The 16,609-nt window shown below is 55.4% G+C and overlaps 1 protein-coding gene across 1 annotated transcript in view; it reads right to left on the reverse strand.

The window, feature by feature from the left end:
• Positions 1 to 14,693, reverse strand: part of KCNH2 (potassium voltage-gated channel subfamily H member 2) — an 80,645-nt gene extending 65,952 nt beyond the window's left edge. Inside the window, exons 1-2 of the mRNA XM_083579297.1 lie at positions 14,394 to 14,693; positions 5,953 to 6,183 (exon numbers count right to left, since the gene is read on the reverse strand). Coding sequence (XP_083435423.1) covers positions 5,953 to 6,183; positions 14,394 to 14,469 — 307 coding nt within the window. The 5' untranslated portion in view covers positions 14,470 to 14,693. The remainder of the gene's footprint in view (positions 1 to 5,952; positions 6,184 to 14,393) is intronic.
• Between the last annotated feature and the right edge of the window lie 1,916 nt (positions 14,694 to 16,609).

Raw genomic sequence — 16,609 nt, forward strand, 5'->3', positions numbered from 1 at the left:
CTTCAAGAGAGGAGGAGACATGTTCATGGAGAAGGAGAAAAGGGCTTTGGAGAGGTTCCTCGCCAGGATAACCCTGCTCTGCCTCCCCATCCTGGTCGTTTATAAAGCCCGAGAGGAAGGAAGAGGGAGCATCTCCTCCCCCCCCAGCGCAGGCCATCTTGCAGGGGGGGGGGAGGGAGGGAGAGGCAGCTGGGAGACAGCGCTGGCGGCTCCGGCTTTGTTTACCCGCCTTGCCGGAACTGGGCTGGCTGACGTGAGCCGGGAGAGAAGAGACACCTGGTGCAGGGGCCGGGGGGGGGGGGGCAGCCCAGGCGGAACTTGGGCGCTCCCTGCGCCTGGCGCTCCTGCTCAGCCCCACACGGCTGGCACTGCCAAGGAGCTGCAGGGCTTAGAAGGCAAACCCAGCTGGAATATTATTATTATTATTATTATTATTATTATTATTATTATTACTCCTACTCCTACTACCCCACCCATCCAGACCCCAACCAGTTGACCCCTTTCTTCAACCCCCCCTGCCCCACTGACTGGCTCCCCAAGGCTCCATTGTCCCCCCCTCAATGCCTGGGGTCAGCCTGGAAGGATCCTGATGGAGGAGCAGCAAAGAGAAGGAGAGTGCCTCTGAGCACACACAGAGTGCCTTTCCCTCTCCCTCCCCAGGGCAAATTCATTTTCTGTGGCAGGAGTGACCTTGGGGTGGGTCCTGAAGGGCACCCCCTCCCCTCCGAAGCTGTGGGTCCTCTGCCTGCTGAGGCGAACAATGCTTTGGAGACGTTTTCCGCCGCGCAGCACTTTCTAAAATTGTTATTGCCATTATGCCTAAAAATACACTTATCGATTTGCAAAATAATTAACCAGGCAGGTCCCCGACCAGAATGACGGTTAGAGTCCTATAAAACAGCTGCTGCCCCCCCCCCCCCGCTCCCCGGACAAGTTACTCTGGAAAAGAGGAGCAGCAGCAGAAGCAGAGAGGCTTGCAGAATTCAGCACTTGGCTCAGGAGGGGCTGAGAAAAGGAGGGAGAACCTTAGGACACAGAAGCAGAGAACTGAAGGGTCTGAAGGGACCCCCAGGGGTCATCAAGTCCAACCCCCTCCAGTGCAGGAATTGCAGCCGAAGGATTCCTAATGGGTGGCCATCCAACCTCTGTTCCAAACCCTGTTGCCGCAAGGGATTATCTATTTGCCAGAAGGTTGGACTAGATGACCCTCAAGGTCCCTTCCAGGGCTCCAATTCTATTCTCATTGCTTGAGTGCCGCTTGCTCAACCTCCCAGCATGCAAGAAGGAAAAGCAGCCAAGGTGGAAATGGATATGGAATGAACTATGGACTAAGGCAGAGGTTTTTGAATTATGGTCGCCAGCCTGGGGTCCAGAAATCTGCATGTAGCCACAGTTGGACGGCACCAGCAGCAAAATGCACCTTGGGGAACCAGAAGATCAGACAGGAGCCGGCTGCTGCAGTCCCGGCCAGAGATGGGGCCAGCCCTGACCTCAGGCAGAGGGGGCCAGCTGCCCCAGGTGGCAGATTTGGGGTGTCATGAAAGGGATGCCCATGGCTGGCTATCAAATGTTTCGCTGCTGCATTTTGACTGGGGGGTTTTCCGTTAAAATAATTTTACCAGCCTTGGAGTATTAGGTGCCCCTTGGCTGGTTGGCTGGTGGGGGGAGGGGGCACCTTTGGCAGCAAAATGATTTGGGGTGTGGCCCTGGCAAGGAATGGCACCAGGGCAAGGACCAGGGTTTGGGCCAAGGAGACGGAGAGGGAGGAGGCTGCGTGGTTTCTGCACAGCTTTTGCAACAGCCTGAATACGGGGAGCAAAGTGTGTGTGCGGGGGGGGGGGCATAGGTAAAGCCAGGATGGGGGGGGAGGGATTCTCAGCTGGAAAAGGGAGCAGGCAGGGAGAGGAGCCTGCCTGGATCTGTCCTGGGGAGTTTGAGATGCAGAGGACACATGCCCAGCCCAGCCCCCTCCGCCCTGCCTGGGACTCTGGCTTCCACGCTGCAGAAGCTGCAACTCGGATGAGATGTGGCTCCCCTGGGGGAAGATGTAAACAAAAGCAGCAGTTGGGCCAGGCTGGGTTTTTTGGAGGGGGGAGAAACTGCTGCAGCAGCGGAAAAGCAGGAAGCAGGAGCCACACGCAGAGTGTGCAGGCATGTGCTGAAGGGCAGGGGGCCAGGCTGGCCGCTGTCCCCACGAAGGGGGCTGGAAGAGCATCAGAATGCAAGAAGACTCTGACCTCATCCAGCCTAATGTTCTCACAGTGGCCCCCCAGCTGTGTTCACATTTCACAAGCCACATTTTGCCCTAGCTATTGGCCACTGAAGGAAGTGGGTGGCGCTGTGGTCTAAACCACAGAGCCTAGGACTTGCCGATCAGAAGGTCAGCGGTTTGAATCCCCGCGACGGGGTGAGCTCTCGTTGCTCGGTCCCTGCTCCTGCCCACCTAGCAGTTTGGAAGCACCTCAAAGTGCAAGTAGATAAATAGGTACCACTCCGGGGGGGAAGATAAATGGCGTTGCTCTAGTTCGCCAGAAGCGGCTTATACATGCTGGCCACATGACCTGGAAGATGTACGCCGGCTCCCTCGGCCAGTAAAGTGAGATGAGCGCCGCAACCCCAGAGTCGGCCATGACTGGACCTAATGGCCAGCGGTCCCTTTATCTTTATTGGCCACTTGCGACCAAGTGAAGATGCCCATGTGCCAGGATGGGGTCAGACATCTTTTCCACCTGAGGACCCTTGTATCTGGACTGTTTTCACTAAGACCACATCCTGTAGAGTTCTATCCGTTACATTTAACAGCACAATCAGGTCGAATTTCAGGAACCAAAACGCTTTTTCTGTGCAGCAGGAGCAGTGAACAACATTATAGTTAATTGTTGTCTTTGCTTCCGCCCTGCTTTCATCCCTGCGCTATGAAAGGTCCATGTCACCATTCAGAACACAGTCGGAACAGGCCGATATAGATGTGGACTGCTCTTGGATCAAGGGACTTTTCTTCTTTAAGTTCTCAAAGTTCTTAACCGAGCTCAAGGTGGTCCTCTGATCTAGCCAGATGTTTAATGGATAATCCATCACAGTCAGCCCATTGATTGAAAAGTAAGACTTCAGAGCCGTCTTGTCCCAAAATGGCAAGTAGACATTCCATTTTGGCGACTGTAACCCTGCTTTAAGGAGTCCCTTGGCACCTGGCTTATACACCTGAGTTTCTAACACTGCCAGATACATGTGGGAAACCACAAGCGGGACCTGAACATGAGAGCAGCTCTCCCCTCCAGTGGCTTCCAGCACCTGGTACTCAGGATGCAGCCCAAGGGAGCCCATCTAGTCCAGCCTCCTGTTCTTGCGGCAGCCAAATGCCCCAAGCAACCTAGGGACACAGATAGACTGCCTTTGGCTTGGAGGCTCCATAAGAGCATCTGAAGAGCCTGGCTGCTGGATCAGACCAGTGGCCCATCGAGTCCAAGATCCTGCTCTCCTGATGGCCAACCAGATGCTCATTATGGGAAACCACTTCCCTCCTGTGGGCAACTCCCTCCTCAGGGCAGCAGGGCCACCAGCACCCAAGGGCCAGAGCACCTTCAGGCTCCCATCTCCAGGGGAGGTGGGAAAGAGCCCCCCCAGCCCCGCTGAAACCCTAGAGAGCCACCACCAAGCAGCGTCAACGGCAGAACAGGCAGCCGTCTCTGGTGCATAGGCACCTGCTCTGGATGAGACCCCTGCCAAGGCAGCTTCCAGGAGCCAGTCAGTTTGCTGCCCGCCTGCCAGCTGAGGGCCAAGATCTACCCAAGCGACGTGCCCCCCCCCCCGCCTCCAGGCCTCTCCACTCAAGAGCCTGCTTGCCTGTGATGGATGCCCCCGTCCCCACAGGCACAAATAGACATAAACCTCGCGGCCGCCTGCTTCCTGGGAGGGCTGTGGACGCCTAGGCGGGGGCCGCGGATGCCCCTGGCGTCTCCACAGGGACTGCCAAAACATTCAACAAGCCGTTCCATTAAGCCAGAGGATGGGGGGGGAGCTTTGACACGAGGGATCCCTTTTCCAGGCTGGGTTTCCTCATTGATGGGCGGCAGGCGCAGCTGTAGTGAGGCAGCACTGGGCGCTGGAATTTTGCACCCCTAATAACTTTAGGTTGGCCACTGAGCACAATACGCTGAACTGGATGGGCCATTGGCCTGATCCTGCAGGCGACTCCTCTATTATTATCTCCAAAACCGACTGCTCTGTCTTGCAAGCGACTCCCTGACTACAGGCATCATTTGGGCATCTGACACGGAGAAAACCCATTTACCACCACGGCTGGTATTAACCCGGACAAAGATCCCAGGCCATTGGGCTTCCTACATGATTTATTCTGCATTCTAGATGCTCTGAGCCTCCCACAGGACCGGAGGCTGAACAGGCCGTTCCGCTTCCCAAATGCTAAATTCCCCCAGGACGTCCCAAGCCAGACGCTTGGCCCACCTAGCCCTCCAGGCCTGCTCCAAAAGGGAAGAGCACCCCCTCCGAGGTCCCTGGCAGGCAGGCAAGAAGGGGCCCATCCCAGCCGGCCTCCCCACAGTCCGCCCAGGCATGAGGAGCCTGAGCTCTGAGCTGCCCCAAATGCCGACACAGAAGAATTTGAAATATTTTTTCCTAGCTGGGAAGGAGACCGACAGGGCAGCAGGGACAGGGCCTCCCTCCTTGATGAGTTCTGGTCGCATGCCAAGTCCCAGGAATTTTGTATCTCCTATCTCTGCCGAGCAAACGCCTTTGCACATTTACGGGGCAACAGAGACTCTGGTTGTTTTCCCCGTCACTCCTCAGAGGACAGACTCTGGAAAGGCGCTGAGGCTTTGCTGGTGCCCCAAGATCCTCTCTGCAGCCCCACCAGCCTCCCTGCACACAAATCGCCCAAGAAGTCGAGAGGCAGCGTCTCTCCCGTCTCCCCCCCACCCAAACTCAGTGGCTAGCCTTAGCTTTTATTTTTATTATGCGTTGTGCTTTCTTAATACTGTCACATTGCCCTGAGATCTACAGGTATGGAGCAGTATACACATTTAATTAATAAATAATAAATCAACAAAAGTCTGAACGAAAAGGGCCCAGGGCAGAGGGGGTGGGCAAGAGTGTCAAAGTCCCAAAGGCAACACCATCGCCCCCACCCTTTCAGAATGCCCCTTTTTATTTTAGCCAAGTCAGAGCAGGGCAACTGGCAGAAAAACAAACGCTTTTATGTACGGCCAACTCTCAACTTGCGCAGAGCTTATGTTCCGGGGGTTGTGTGTAAAGCCAAAATCACGTGTATTCAAAACACACTCTCCCTGCCCCTTGGAATGCTCCCCCAGGTGAGCGCAATGGCAGGTGGGATTGCAGACCGAGCCCCTGAATGCCTGCCCCCCCTTACTTTTTCCAGCCCAAATCTCACATGTTGATGCACATAAGTTGCGAGTTTACTGCATACAGACTTCACACACACACCTAAAACGTGGTCAGGAACAGGCTGCGAAATATACCAAGCCAAGGACCCTCAATGCACCTGCCGTGATGCCAAGCAAGCAGAGGATTCGCATCTGCCGCACAACATTAGCCTCTCCAGATCTGCAGCTTGCTTGTTTTGCAAAAAGGACTTCAAGGCTGCAAAGCACTTGGGAGAATCTCTGAAATCAGAGTGACGGGGCAGGACTGCCCTGTGGTCAAGAGAAGGAGCCTGTGTGGCCCCCATGCAGCCCACGTGGCCCCAGCCGCGGCTTCCAAGGCAGGATACATTATGCAGAAATCAGCAAACACAGCGTCCTTCTGCATAATTCATCAGGGTTGCAAAGCGAGGCTCCTCTGCGCTGGGGAAACATTAATGCAGAATCTAATGTTCCTTGACAAGAGGAAGTGGGCACGTTAAGGAGGCACAGGTGGCAGCGGAGGGCTGTGGGGAACAGATTCACCCTTCTCCACCCCCCCAAGCAGGGACCCTACCGTCTTTCCGGTAGAAGCAGATCTCCACCTTGCGCTCTTCGGAGCCCAGGAGGGCCTGCGCAATCTGCGCCACCGAGGTCTTCTGCGTGCGCGGCCCATAGAGGAAGTCGCAGGTGCAGGGCTTCTGCATGACCTCGGCGCGAGTGTAGCCACAAAGGTCGCAGAAGCCATCGTTGCAGTAGATGATGGCGCAGTTCTCCACCCGGGCGTTGGCGATGATGAACTTGCGGCCTGCGGGGGGGGAGGAGAGACAAGGAATCAGCTTCGGCTGGTGGCCCAGCTGCGCCCCTCTCTGGACAGCGACGGATTAATAAATAATAATAATAATAATAATAATAATGTTGTTAATTTATTTATACCCCGCCTATCTGGCTGGGTTTCCGCAGCCGGTCTGGGCGGCTTCCAAAAATATATTAAAATATAGTAACACATCAAACATTAAAAGCTTCCCTAAACAGGGCTGCCTTCAGATGTCTTCTAAAAGTCTGGTAGTTGTTGTTTTCTTTGACATCTGGTAGGAGGGCGTTCCACAGGGAGGGCGCCACCACCAAGAAGGCCCTCTGCCTGGTTCCCTGTAACTTGGCTTCTCGCAATCAGGGAACCACCAGAAGGCCCTCGGAGCTGGACCTCAGTGTCTGGGCAGAACGATGGGGGTAGAGACGCTCCAGATATACTGGACCAAGGCTGTTTAGGTCTTTAAAGGTCAACACCAACGCTTTGAATTGTGCGCGGAAACGTACTGGGAGCCAATGTAGGTCTTTCAAGACCGGTGTTATGTGGTCTCAGTGGCTGCTTCCCAGTCACCAGTCTAGCTGCCGCATTCTGGATTAGTTGTAGTTTCCGGGTCACCTTCAAAGGTAGCCCCACACAGAGCACATTGCAGTAGTCTAAGCGAGAGATAACCAGAGCATGCACCACTCTGGCAAGACAGTCCACAGGCAGGGAGGGTCTCATCCTGCGCACCAGGTGGAGCTGGCAGACAGCCACCCTGGACACAGAATTGACCTGTGCCTCCATGAGTCCAAAATGACTCCCAGGCTGCGCACCTGGTCCTTCAGGGGCACAGTTGCCCCATTCAGGACCAGGGAGTCCCCCACACCCGCCTGCCCCCTGTCCCCCAAAAACAGTACTTCTGTCTTGTCAGGATTCAACCCCAATCTGTTAGCTGCCATCCATCCTACCGTTGTCTATACTCTGGTAACTTCTAGGTTAGAATACTGCAACACATTATATGTGGGGCTGCCTTTGAAGGCGGTCCAGAAGCTTCAGCTGGTGCAGAATTCAGCGGCCAGGTTGCTTGTTGGGACAAGACAGTCTGAGCATATTACACCAATCTTGACCCAACAGCACCAATTACACTGATCCTGCCTGGGCCCCTTAGTTTCTGGGCCTAATTCAATTTTGAGCTATAAAGCCTCAAGTGGCTCAGGACCGCAAGACCTCAAGGACCGCCTTTTCCCAAATGAAGCGCCCCAGACCCTGAGACCATCATCTCTAATGGCAGAAACTGCACCTGGAACAGCCTCCTAACCTTTTCAGAATGGGGCTTCCCATTTTGCTGCAGCTAATGCTTCAGAGGGAGGGAAGGAAGGGCAGCCCTGCTAAGCCAGCAAGGAGAGGAGGAACAGACTCCACTGGGGGGGCATGAAGCACTCCCAGGAAGCCACCCCCCCCCCAGAGCCCTCCTGGGCCCACTTGGCTCAGCCACGGTCTACACAGCAACTTGCAGCAAGGGCTCCCAGCAGCAGCGTAGCCGGGGGGGGGGGGCGCAGGGGGGGCACACTGGGCACCACTCACACTCAAGGTCCAAACAGAGGAGTATAGCTTCTTATTTCAAATCACACTCGACAAGCTATTTATGTGTTTATTACATTTATCCCCAAACACGTTTTTGAGTTTCTTCTGAAATAAGGCTGCATTTTAATGTTTTAATGTATTTTAATCTTGTTTTTAAGTTGTATTTCAATCAATTTGTTTTATATTTGGTGTTAGCTGCCCTGAGCCCAGTCTTGACTGGGGAGGGCGGGGTATAAATAAAATTTTTTATTATTATTTTCACCCCCCTCCCTTTTTTCTCCAAGGAGCTCAGGGTCGTGCGCGTGGTTCTCCCTCTTCTCTTCTACTCTCCACAACAACAGCCCTGCAAGGTAGGTCAGGCTGAAAGGCAGGGACCCAAGGCCACAGGGGAGCCGGGGATTGGAACCCTGGTCTCCCAGGTCCTAGCTTGGTGCTGTAACCACTATGCTGCACTCCCTGGCTCTCACACTGGCTCTCATCTCCTGTGTTTGGCCCACTGCACATACAACAAAAGCACCCCAGATCCGCTTAGCTGGCAGGCTGATGACCCAGGCTGCCTGACTCGAGAAAAGGCCAATTAAAAATGAGTTCAGGGATGACTAATCTGTGCCAAGCGATGCTCCGTATTCTTTGCACACACGACGACGCCTTCTCCTAAGGCACCCGCTATTATCTGAAATGGAAGTCGTCCCTTCCACAGACTGCAGCCTCTTCTTAAGCACGCTGCCAAGGCAGCTCCTCCCCCATTGGCACAACTGTGTGCCTTCTTCCCAAGGTGCCATCTAGTCCCACCCCCTGCAGGAGTTGCAGCTAAAGCATTCCTGACAGATCCAACCTCCTCTTAAAAACCTCCAACAGAGGAGACTCCACCACCTTAAATTAACGTTTAATTGGAATCTCCTTTCTTGCAACTCGAATCCGCTCTTTCGGGTCCTCCCCTTGGAACAGAAGACAAGCTTGTTTCACCTTCCATGTGGCAGCTCTTAGATCACTGGCAGCCATCCACAAAAGCCCCCCCCCACCGTTTGCTCCCACCTGCTCCCTGACACCCCCAACCTCACCTGCACAAATTAAGAGCTATCCTCATGGAAACAAGCAAACTCGCAAACAACAAAACCAGCAAAACAATCCCAAAAGAAATCCAGCCCAGATCTCTCCCAAAAGGATGCCTCTGTCACCTTTTAGAGGGACCCAGCATGTGTCAGCCACAAGAAGGGCAAACTCCATGCTAGGGAATATTAGGAAATAAATAGAAAATAAAACAGCCGCTATCATAATGCCCTTATAAAAAATCTACGGTGCAACCACATTTGAAATACTGTGGACAGTTCTGGTGGCCTCACCTCCAGAAGGAGGTTTGTAGAGTTGGAAAAGTTTCAGAAAAGGACACTGAAATGACCAAGGGGGGGAGGGATTCCCTTATGAAGAAGGGGCGAAGCATTTGCATGGTCTTGGCCAGGATTTTTGCTAGGGGGGACAGAACGACGCGATTGGTCAGATAATTAAGTATTTCTATTGTTTTACTTGATCTGGGGGGGCAGCTACCCCCGCCCCCGCTATGCCCATGGCACTGGGGACTTTCACATGTACTGCTAGTAAGCCAGGTTTCCCCCATCCTATATTTCTGCATGTAGTTCTTCCTGCCTAAAGGAAATGTCCCTATTGAAATTCATTTTGTTAGCTTGTGCCCAGTTCTCCAGTCTGTGACGGTCATTTTGAATTGTGATTTTGTCTTCTGCAGCATTACCTACTCCTACCAGTTTGGTGTCGTCTGCAAATTTGTTGAGCATCCCCTCAATTCCTTCATCCAAGTCGTTTATAAAAATGTTAAACAACCACTTGCCCAGGACAGAATCTGCGGCACCCCACTTGTCACTTTTTCCCAGGATGATGAAGAACCATTCATGAGTCCTCTTTGGGCTCAGTCAGTCAACCTGCTACAAATCCACCTAACAGTTACCTTACTTCATTCAACTCACATTTTACCAGCTTCCTCATGAGAATATCATGGGGGACTTTGAGAAAAGCCTTACTGAAATCAAGATACACTCTGTCCACAGCATTCCCCTGATCCACCAAGCTTGTAACTCCATTAAAAAATGAGGCTTGTCTTGTCACGACATACTTTTGAGAAGCCCATGCTGGGTCTTAGGAATCACAGCATCCTTTTCTAAGTACTCACAGACTGACTGTTGAAGCTCACGGTCAATGTTTACCAGATGGGGACAACATTTGCCCGCCTCCAGTCTGTAGGGACCTCTCCAATAATTCTCAAAGATCATAGACAAAGGCTCTGAGGTTACACCCGCAAGCTCCTTTAGTACCCTTGGCTCATCAGGCTGTGGAGATATGAATTCATTTAAAGTAGCTAGTTGTTCCCTTACCACCCCTTTTCCTATCTTGGGTTGCAATTCCCTCCTTGCATTGTTTATTCTGTTATCACCAGGTTGGGCATTGGTTTCCTTTTGGGTGAAGATAGAGGCAAAGTAGGAATTGAATAATTCTGCCTTCTGTCACCCATCTTATCCAGAGGACTTACCACTTGATCAATCTTTCTTTCCTCTGTATCCTGAAACCCAGGAGGACATGATCACTTCCTCCCAAGTTTCCCTGTCCTTCCACTTCATCTATCAGTTCCTCCTCCCTGTTGGTGAGGACCAGGTCCAAGACAGATGATCCCCTTGTTACTTCTTCCACCTTCTGGGAAATGAAACTGTCAGCGAGGCAATGGAGGAATTTGTCAGGCCTTACATTCTTGGCAGAGTTTGAGTTCCAACAGATATCAGAGAAGTTGAAGTCTCCCACCACGACTATATATCTCCTTTTCGAATGTGTGCTAATCTGCTCTCGGAAGGCATCATCGAAGTCTTCAGTCTGGCTTGGAGATCTATAGGAGACCCTCACAGTAAGGTCACTGTTGCTTCTCTCTCCTACAATTTTAACCCTTATACTCTCATTCTGTTTCCATGCTCCAGGTCATGGATTTCTTCACAAATGTATACATACATCCTTTACATATAATGCTGCTACTCCCCCCTTCCTGTTTGGTCTATTCATTTTGCACAGGTCATAACCCCTCAGTTTCTACATCCCAGTCATGAGTCTCATCCCACCAGGTTTCAGTAATGCCTAACAGGTCATATGTGCCATCCTATACTAAAAGCTCCAGTTCGTCTTGCTTGTTTCCTATGCTCTGTGCATTCGTGTAGAGACAACTGAAACCACGAGTCATTCCTCTGCACGCTGCTGCCTCTGTCCCCCTCAGTAAATAGTCACCTATCACCACTACACATCTCTTCCTTCTCTGGGGAGTGGCAGGAATTGTTCTGTACACTGTCCCACTGCCGCCTCAGTACGTTCTGAAGTCAGCAACCACTGTGTTTGCTCCTCTGGCTGAGAAACAGTGTCCGAGGTGAGGTGTGGAATTGTTTTTGTAGCTGCAGAGATACAGCATGGCTCCTGACTGTCCTGCTTTTTTGTGTCTTGTTTCTCCAAGGGTTTGTCTCCTTCTCCTCCTCCTCCTCCTCCCTGGGGGCAGCCTCCCGGCATCTTTGTTCCAGGGGAAGCCCACTCTGGTACACCAAAGCTTCTGGCCCCAAGTTAGTAAGTTAGCGCAGGAAATCCAGTTTGCATAATTCAAATATACCGTTGCAAAGAAGCCAGACTCTTGCAGCTCATGTTATATTCTTGAGTAATGATGAAAGAGGCCAGGTGGTAGCCGGCCAGCTGCAAATCCGTCTCTGCTCCAGGTTAGCCTGCTTGACTGCAGGCCAAGTGACCACAGATCGCAGGCCACCTGGCAGCCAGCCCTCCCTAAATGGGGCATTAAGAAGCCCAGCTCCGCCAGCAAAGGAGCCGCCTCTCCCAACTGGCAGCGGGGACGGGCAGCGCTCCAGGCGCAGGTGGCTGCCCTGGAGAGAGCGGAGGCAGGCCAGAATCATAGCCATCTTGTCTGCAGAGAAACAGGTGTGGGAAATTTGCCACAGCCTCCAAGCTGAAGCACGATTCTGGCTCTCCCAGACCATCTGCCACCCAGCAGAGCCCACTGGGCAGGAGAGACAGGCTTCCTGAGCATCTCCTTCTGCTGCGAGGCCGAGCCTTTCCGAAAGGATCCAGGTGGCCCTGGTGGCTCGGTCCTAGATCCTGTGCAAGCTGGCTATGGCCCTGTCTCTCTCTCCGCAGAACCCAGGGATCAAGCCTCAGAGCTCAGCCAAAGCCCAGGCCGCTTAGCAGCTCCAGCTGGGACGACATTCCTCTCCAGCCCAGGGTTTTGCAAGAAAGAGGGGCAAGCGCCTTGCAGAAGGATACTCTGCAAATGTTGAAGAGATCCCTCATCTTCACATGCTCTAGGGCTGAAAACAGGCTGTATGCCTGAGACCCCGTGGCCTCCAGCCTGACTTGGGGAAGGGAGTAGCCACAACCCTTGAACCCCAAAATTTGCTAGCTTTAATTTCCATCTGCCCTTTGCCATTTTCATTCAGTGCAGCCAAGTTAATCTGCCTCCCCCGCCTGCAAATCTCAAAATCCCCCCTTTGATGTCCCAGGCCAGCTTTTGCCTTCCACACTGCGATGTTTATCCAGCTTTTCCACAACCCAAAGTATTCGGAGATGGTTATCAGGCTCCTGGTTGCTCAAGGCGAAGCAGCCCCAATGCCCCAACTGTTTAACCTCCCTCACGCAACGTGCTTTCCAGCGCCTTATCTCTCCCTCCCTGAATCCTCTCCAATTTGTCTGCCTTGGCCTTGAAAGGCAGCTGAGGCCTAAGCGGAGGAGGAGAGCAGGCCGCCCTCCGCTGCCACCACCGCTTGCAAGGAGGAGGGCGAGGAGGAGGGCAGCAACAGCGGCAGCTGGCCCCCAAGAAAGAAAACAGACTGCAGCAGCCTTTGCAGAGATGCCACACGGAGAGCCAAGAGGCAGTGGGGTTAAATTACCAGGGGAGAGGGAGGGAAGCAAGGCTGTCCAGGGAAGCCAAAGAACCTCCTCTGGAGGTTTGCAAAGAGCAGCCAGCCAGGCATCTGTGGGGAAGTCCTGCCCTAGGCACAGGTGGGGAGAGGGGAGGAAGACCCTCCTGGGCCCAGGAAGAGACTCTCTTTCATTTCTTAAGGGAATGGCAGATCTAGATGCTATTTTATTGTTGGGCACAAACAGAAAAACAAGCACCGAGCAAAATGTGGATGGGCGGGTAGGATCCAACTCCGTCAGTGCAAGGGGTTTTGCTTGCACAATGGACTTGCTTTCTTCTTCTTCCTCCCCCAAGGAAAAAAGCACCTCTGAGCCTACCCCCAACGCCGCCCCTCCAGCCCAGGCCACTGGTCTCTTTCGCCCTGCTCAGCTCAGGATGATGGGCGCAAAAGGAGAGGCGAGTCTCACATAGTTTTCTTCACCCTGAAATGTTCCGAGTTGCCTTAACTCTGGGAAGGACCAGAAAGTGCTGGTGATTCTTCACAAGCCAGATGGCTCAAGGTTTCAGAACACCATGAAAATAGCCACACAGAGAGAGACAGCGCATTCTGAGAGGTCACGGGATCACCTCCATCTTTTACCGGTTCCCGCCCCCCCCCCAAGCTCTGTCTTCCTTAAGATTGCCAGCAGAGGGAAGGCAGGGGAAAGGGTTTGGGCGCTCAGTGGCCCCCTTCCACTCCCTTGGCATCAGCCCAGCGGCTCCCCACCAGCAGACACAAAGACACACACCAGGTTATCAACACTGCACAACTGCGTGTGTGTGCCTGCACGTGCACACAACCCCTTTCCAGATACACAAACACCATGAGGCATGCACACATCCAGGCACCCGAACACTACACAAACGCCCACACTCTGCCATATGCTCCACGCCGCTGCTCTGCAAAATCCCCCTGGCAGAGATGGAAATCTGGGCGCCTGCAGTGGCGCTCTGGAGGCTGGCACTTGCTCCCCAATAGGGTGCGCTCTTGGTGGGTCCCCCAGCAAGGAGGAAGAGGGACCCCACGGTGGGAAGCCGCCTCTTCCCCCTCCTGCCCTGGGGCCCAGGGACATGCACCAACCACACCGGAAAGAGAGGGAGGGGGTCCCGGGAAGGAGAGCAGACCACTAGGCCTGAGCCCAGGAGTGACTGCAAGTCAGGCAGGCCCCACTCCAAGAGGGGCGGCCGGTTCCTCGCCAGTCCAGGTGGCCAAGCACTGGCACCCAGTCACCCAGCTGGCAAGCGTCCTGCTGCAAACATGGAGCTGCCCACGTCCCCAGGGCAGGTGGACACCCCCAGCAGCAAGGACCCCATTCCCTGGGCAGTTTGGGAGCACAAGGGAGCGGGGGCCCAGCCTGCACCTGCAAGCACCCCTTCACAGGGATGCGCACCACCAGCCCCCTCCCACCAGCCCCAGCCTGTCAGCCTGGCCCACCTCGCAGGGTTGTTGTGAGGAGAACACGGAGTGGGGGACAGTGGGACAGACATGCAAAATAAATAAATGCAACAATAAACAAATGTACGACCCACTTCTGACTCCAGAGCACCCAACACACAGACCTGCCTTGAGCTCCCCACATGACCCCCATAATGCGGGAGCACTGAGCTTCCCCTTGACCACCCCCAGGCCTCTCTTCACCCCCGCCCAACCGAGCAGCCCCCAATTCCGCTCCGGGACAAGACCCCCTCCACCCCTACTCACTCTGCCCCTCGAACTTGCGGATGATGGTGTCGAGGAAGGTGTTCTGGGGGGCCACGTGCCCGCGCCGGACAGGCATGCTGTCAGCCCATGGGGGTGCCCGGCCTCCCCCGCCCCACGCGCAGCCGGGGCCGTCCGCGGAGTGCGAGGGGCGGCCCAGCGCTGGGGCCCGTCAAGCCGCCCGGCGGGGAGGGGAGGGTGCTCTCCGGCCTCTGCTGCCCCCAAGCCGCGCCCGGGGCTCGAAGGGGCGCGCTGGGGCGACGTGGGCCCTTCCGCGTTGCCGACGCGCAGTCCGGCTCCGGGGCGGCGGCGGCGCGGCCGGGCGCTGCTCTCCCGCAGGTGTCGGGGCTTAGGCGGCGGGCAGGGGACGTCTCCGGGCGGCGCCCAGCCCCATGGGGCGCCCCGACAGCGGCTGGCCCGGGAGCCCCGCCGGGCGGCTGGCGGGGGCCGAGGGAAGCCGCCGTCCGGCCCGGCGCCCCGCGCGCCTCTCCTGCTCGACGGGACGGGCCCGGCTTGGCTCGGCGGCGGCGGAGACAGCAGGAGCGCCCTTATTTAGGCAAAGGCGAAGGCAGCGGCGGGAGGGACCGGGAGGAGGGACGGCAGGCGAGGGGGGGAGGCGGCGGGCGCCCGCTGGTCTCTCGGGCTGGCTTGCTGCGTGGCCCCGGGGGTGCGTCTCCGCCTTCTGGTCCGCGCAGGCGAGGCTCCGAGCGCGGCGGCGGCGGCGAGGCCGGGCGAGAGATGCGCGGCGGCTCGGCGGCGGCGGCGGCGGCGGAGGGAGAGCCCGGCCGAGGCGGAGCCAGAGCGCGCCGCGCAGCCAATGGAGGCGCCCAGCGCCGCGACGGACGGACTGGGGAGGGTGGAGAGAGAGGGGCGGCTGGGGGAGAGGGGGAAGCGGAGCTGCGCGGGAGCAGCTCCTGCGGGCGCGCAGCCCCGGAACCTATAGGGAACGTGGAGACGCGGGGAGGCGGGCGAGGGCGCAGAGCCCGGGGAGACGCGAGATCGGCGTGGAGCTGACAGCGCGCCCTGGGAGTGCCCGCTCCCTCGGAGACCCCCCCTTCAAGGAGGTGCTTCTGCGCTTGAGAGGGGGCGTCCCCCAACCTGAGTCCCTGGGTGGGGGTCCCCCGACCGAGTCCCAGCCCGAGCGGTGCCAGGGAGAAAGGCGGGCTCCCCACGAGGCGCTGTCCGGGCTCCCAAGCAAGTCGAGGAAGCAAGTCGAGGAAGCGGCGTCCCCGGAGCTCCAAGGCCAAGGTCGGGGGGAGGCCCCTCCCGGAGCTGGCCTCGGGAGCCGGGTCAACACTTTCCTCCTCACCAGTTGGTGTTGGTGTGTTTGGGGCGGGGGGAATTCACGCCCCACTGGGTAACCTCCATCATTCGGAAGGGCGCTTCCTGCGGGGCTGCAGCGTTTGACAGAATCCTAGCATTGCAGAGTTGGAAGGGACCCCAGGGGTCATCTAGTCCAACCGCTTGCCAGGCAGGAAGTCACAGCTAATCACCGTTGCATCAACCAATTTTGTTGTTGTTGTTTAGTCGTTTAGTCGTGTCCGACTCTTCGTGACCCCCTGGACCAGAGCACGCCAGGCAATCTTGTCTTCCACTGCCTCCCGCAGTTTGGTCAGACTCATGTTTGTAGCTTCGAGAACACTGTCCCACCATCTCGCCCTCTGTCGTCCCCTTCTCCTTGCGCCCTCCTTCTTTCCCAACATCAGGGTCTTTTCCAGGGAGTCTTCTCTTCTCATGAGGTGGCCAAAGTCTTGGAGCCTCAGCTTCAGGATCTGTCCTTCCAGTGAGCACTCAGGGTTGATTTCCTTCAGAATGGAGAGGTTTGATCTTCTTGCAGTCCATGGGACTCTCAAGAGTTTCCTCCAGCATCATAATTCAAAAGCATTAATTCTTTCGCGATCAGCCTTCTTCATGGTCCAGCTCTCATAGGTTCCGTCAACTGATTGACAACTTTTAGTCAACAAAAAAGAATTCCTCCCCAAACACACATAAACCAGCCAGCAGACATAAAAAATATTTACTGTAGGAAAAAGCACCCCCATTTAGCTGATAAAATGTGCCCCACAGAGCAGTGTGTGAGGAGTTTTTGATCAAAAAGGGGACTGGATCAGGCCAAAGGGGTCCTAGCTAGTCCAGCATCCTGTCCTCACGGGGACCAGCCAGAAACCCTAAAGGAAAACCCACATCACAACGTTTGTTTTTAACCAACTTGTGGAGAC

Source organism: Podarcis filfolensis, assembly GCF_964270895.1.
Source record: "Podarcis filfolensis genome assembly, chromosome: 12".
NCBI classification, from domain to species: Eukaryota; Metazoa; Chordata; class Lepidosauria; order Squamata; family Lacertidae; genus Podarcis; species Podarcis filfolensis.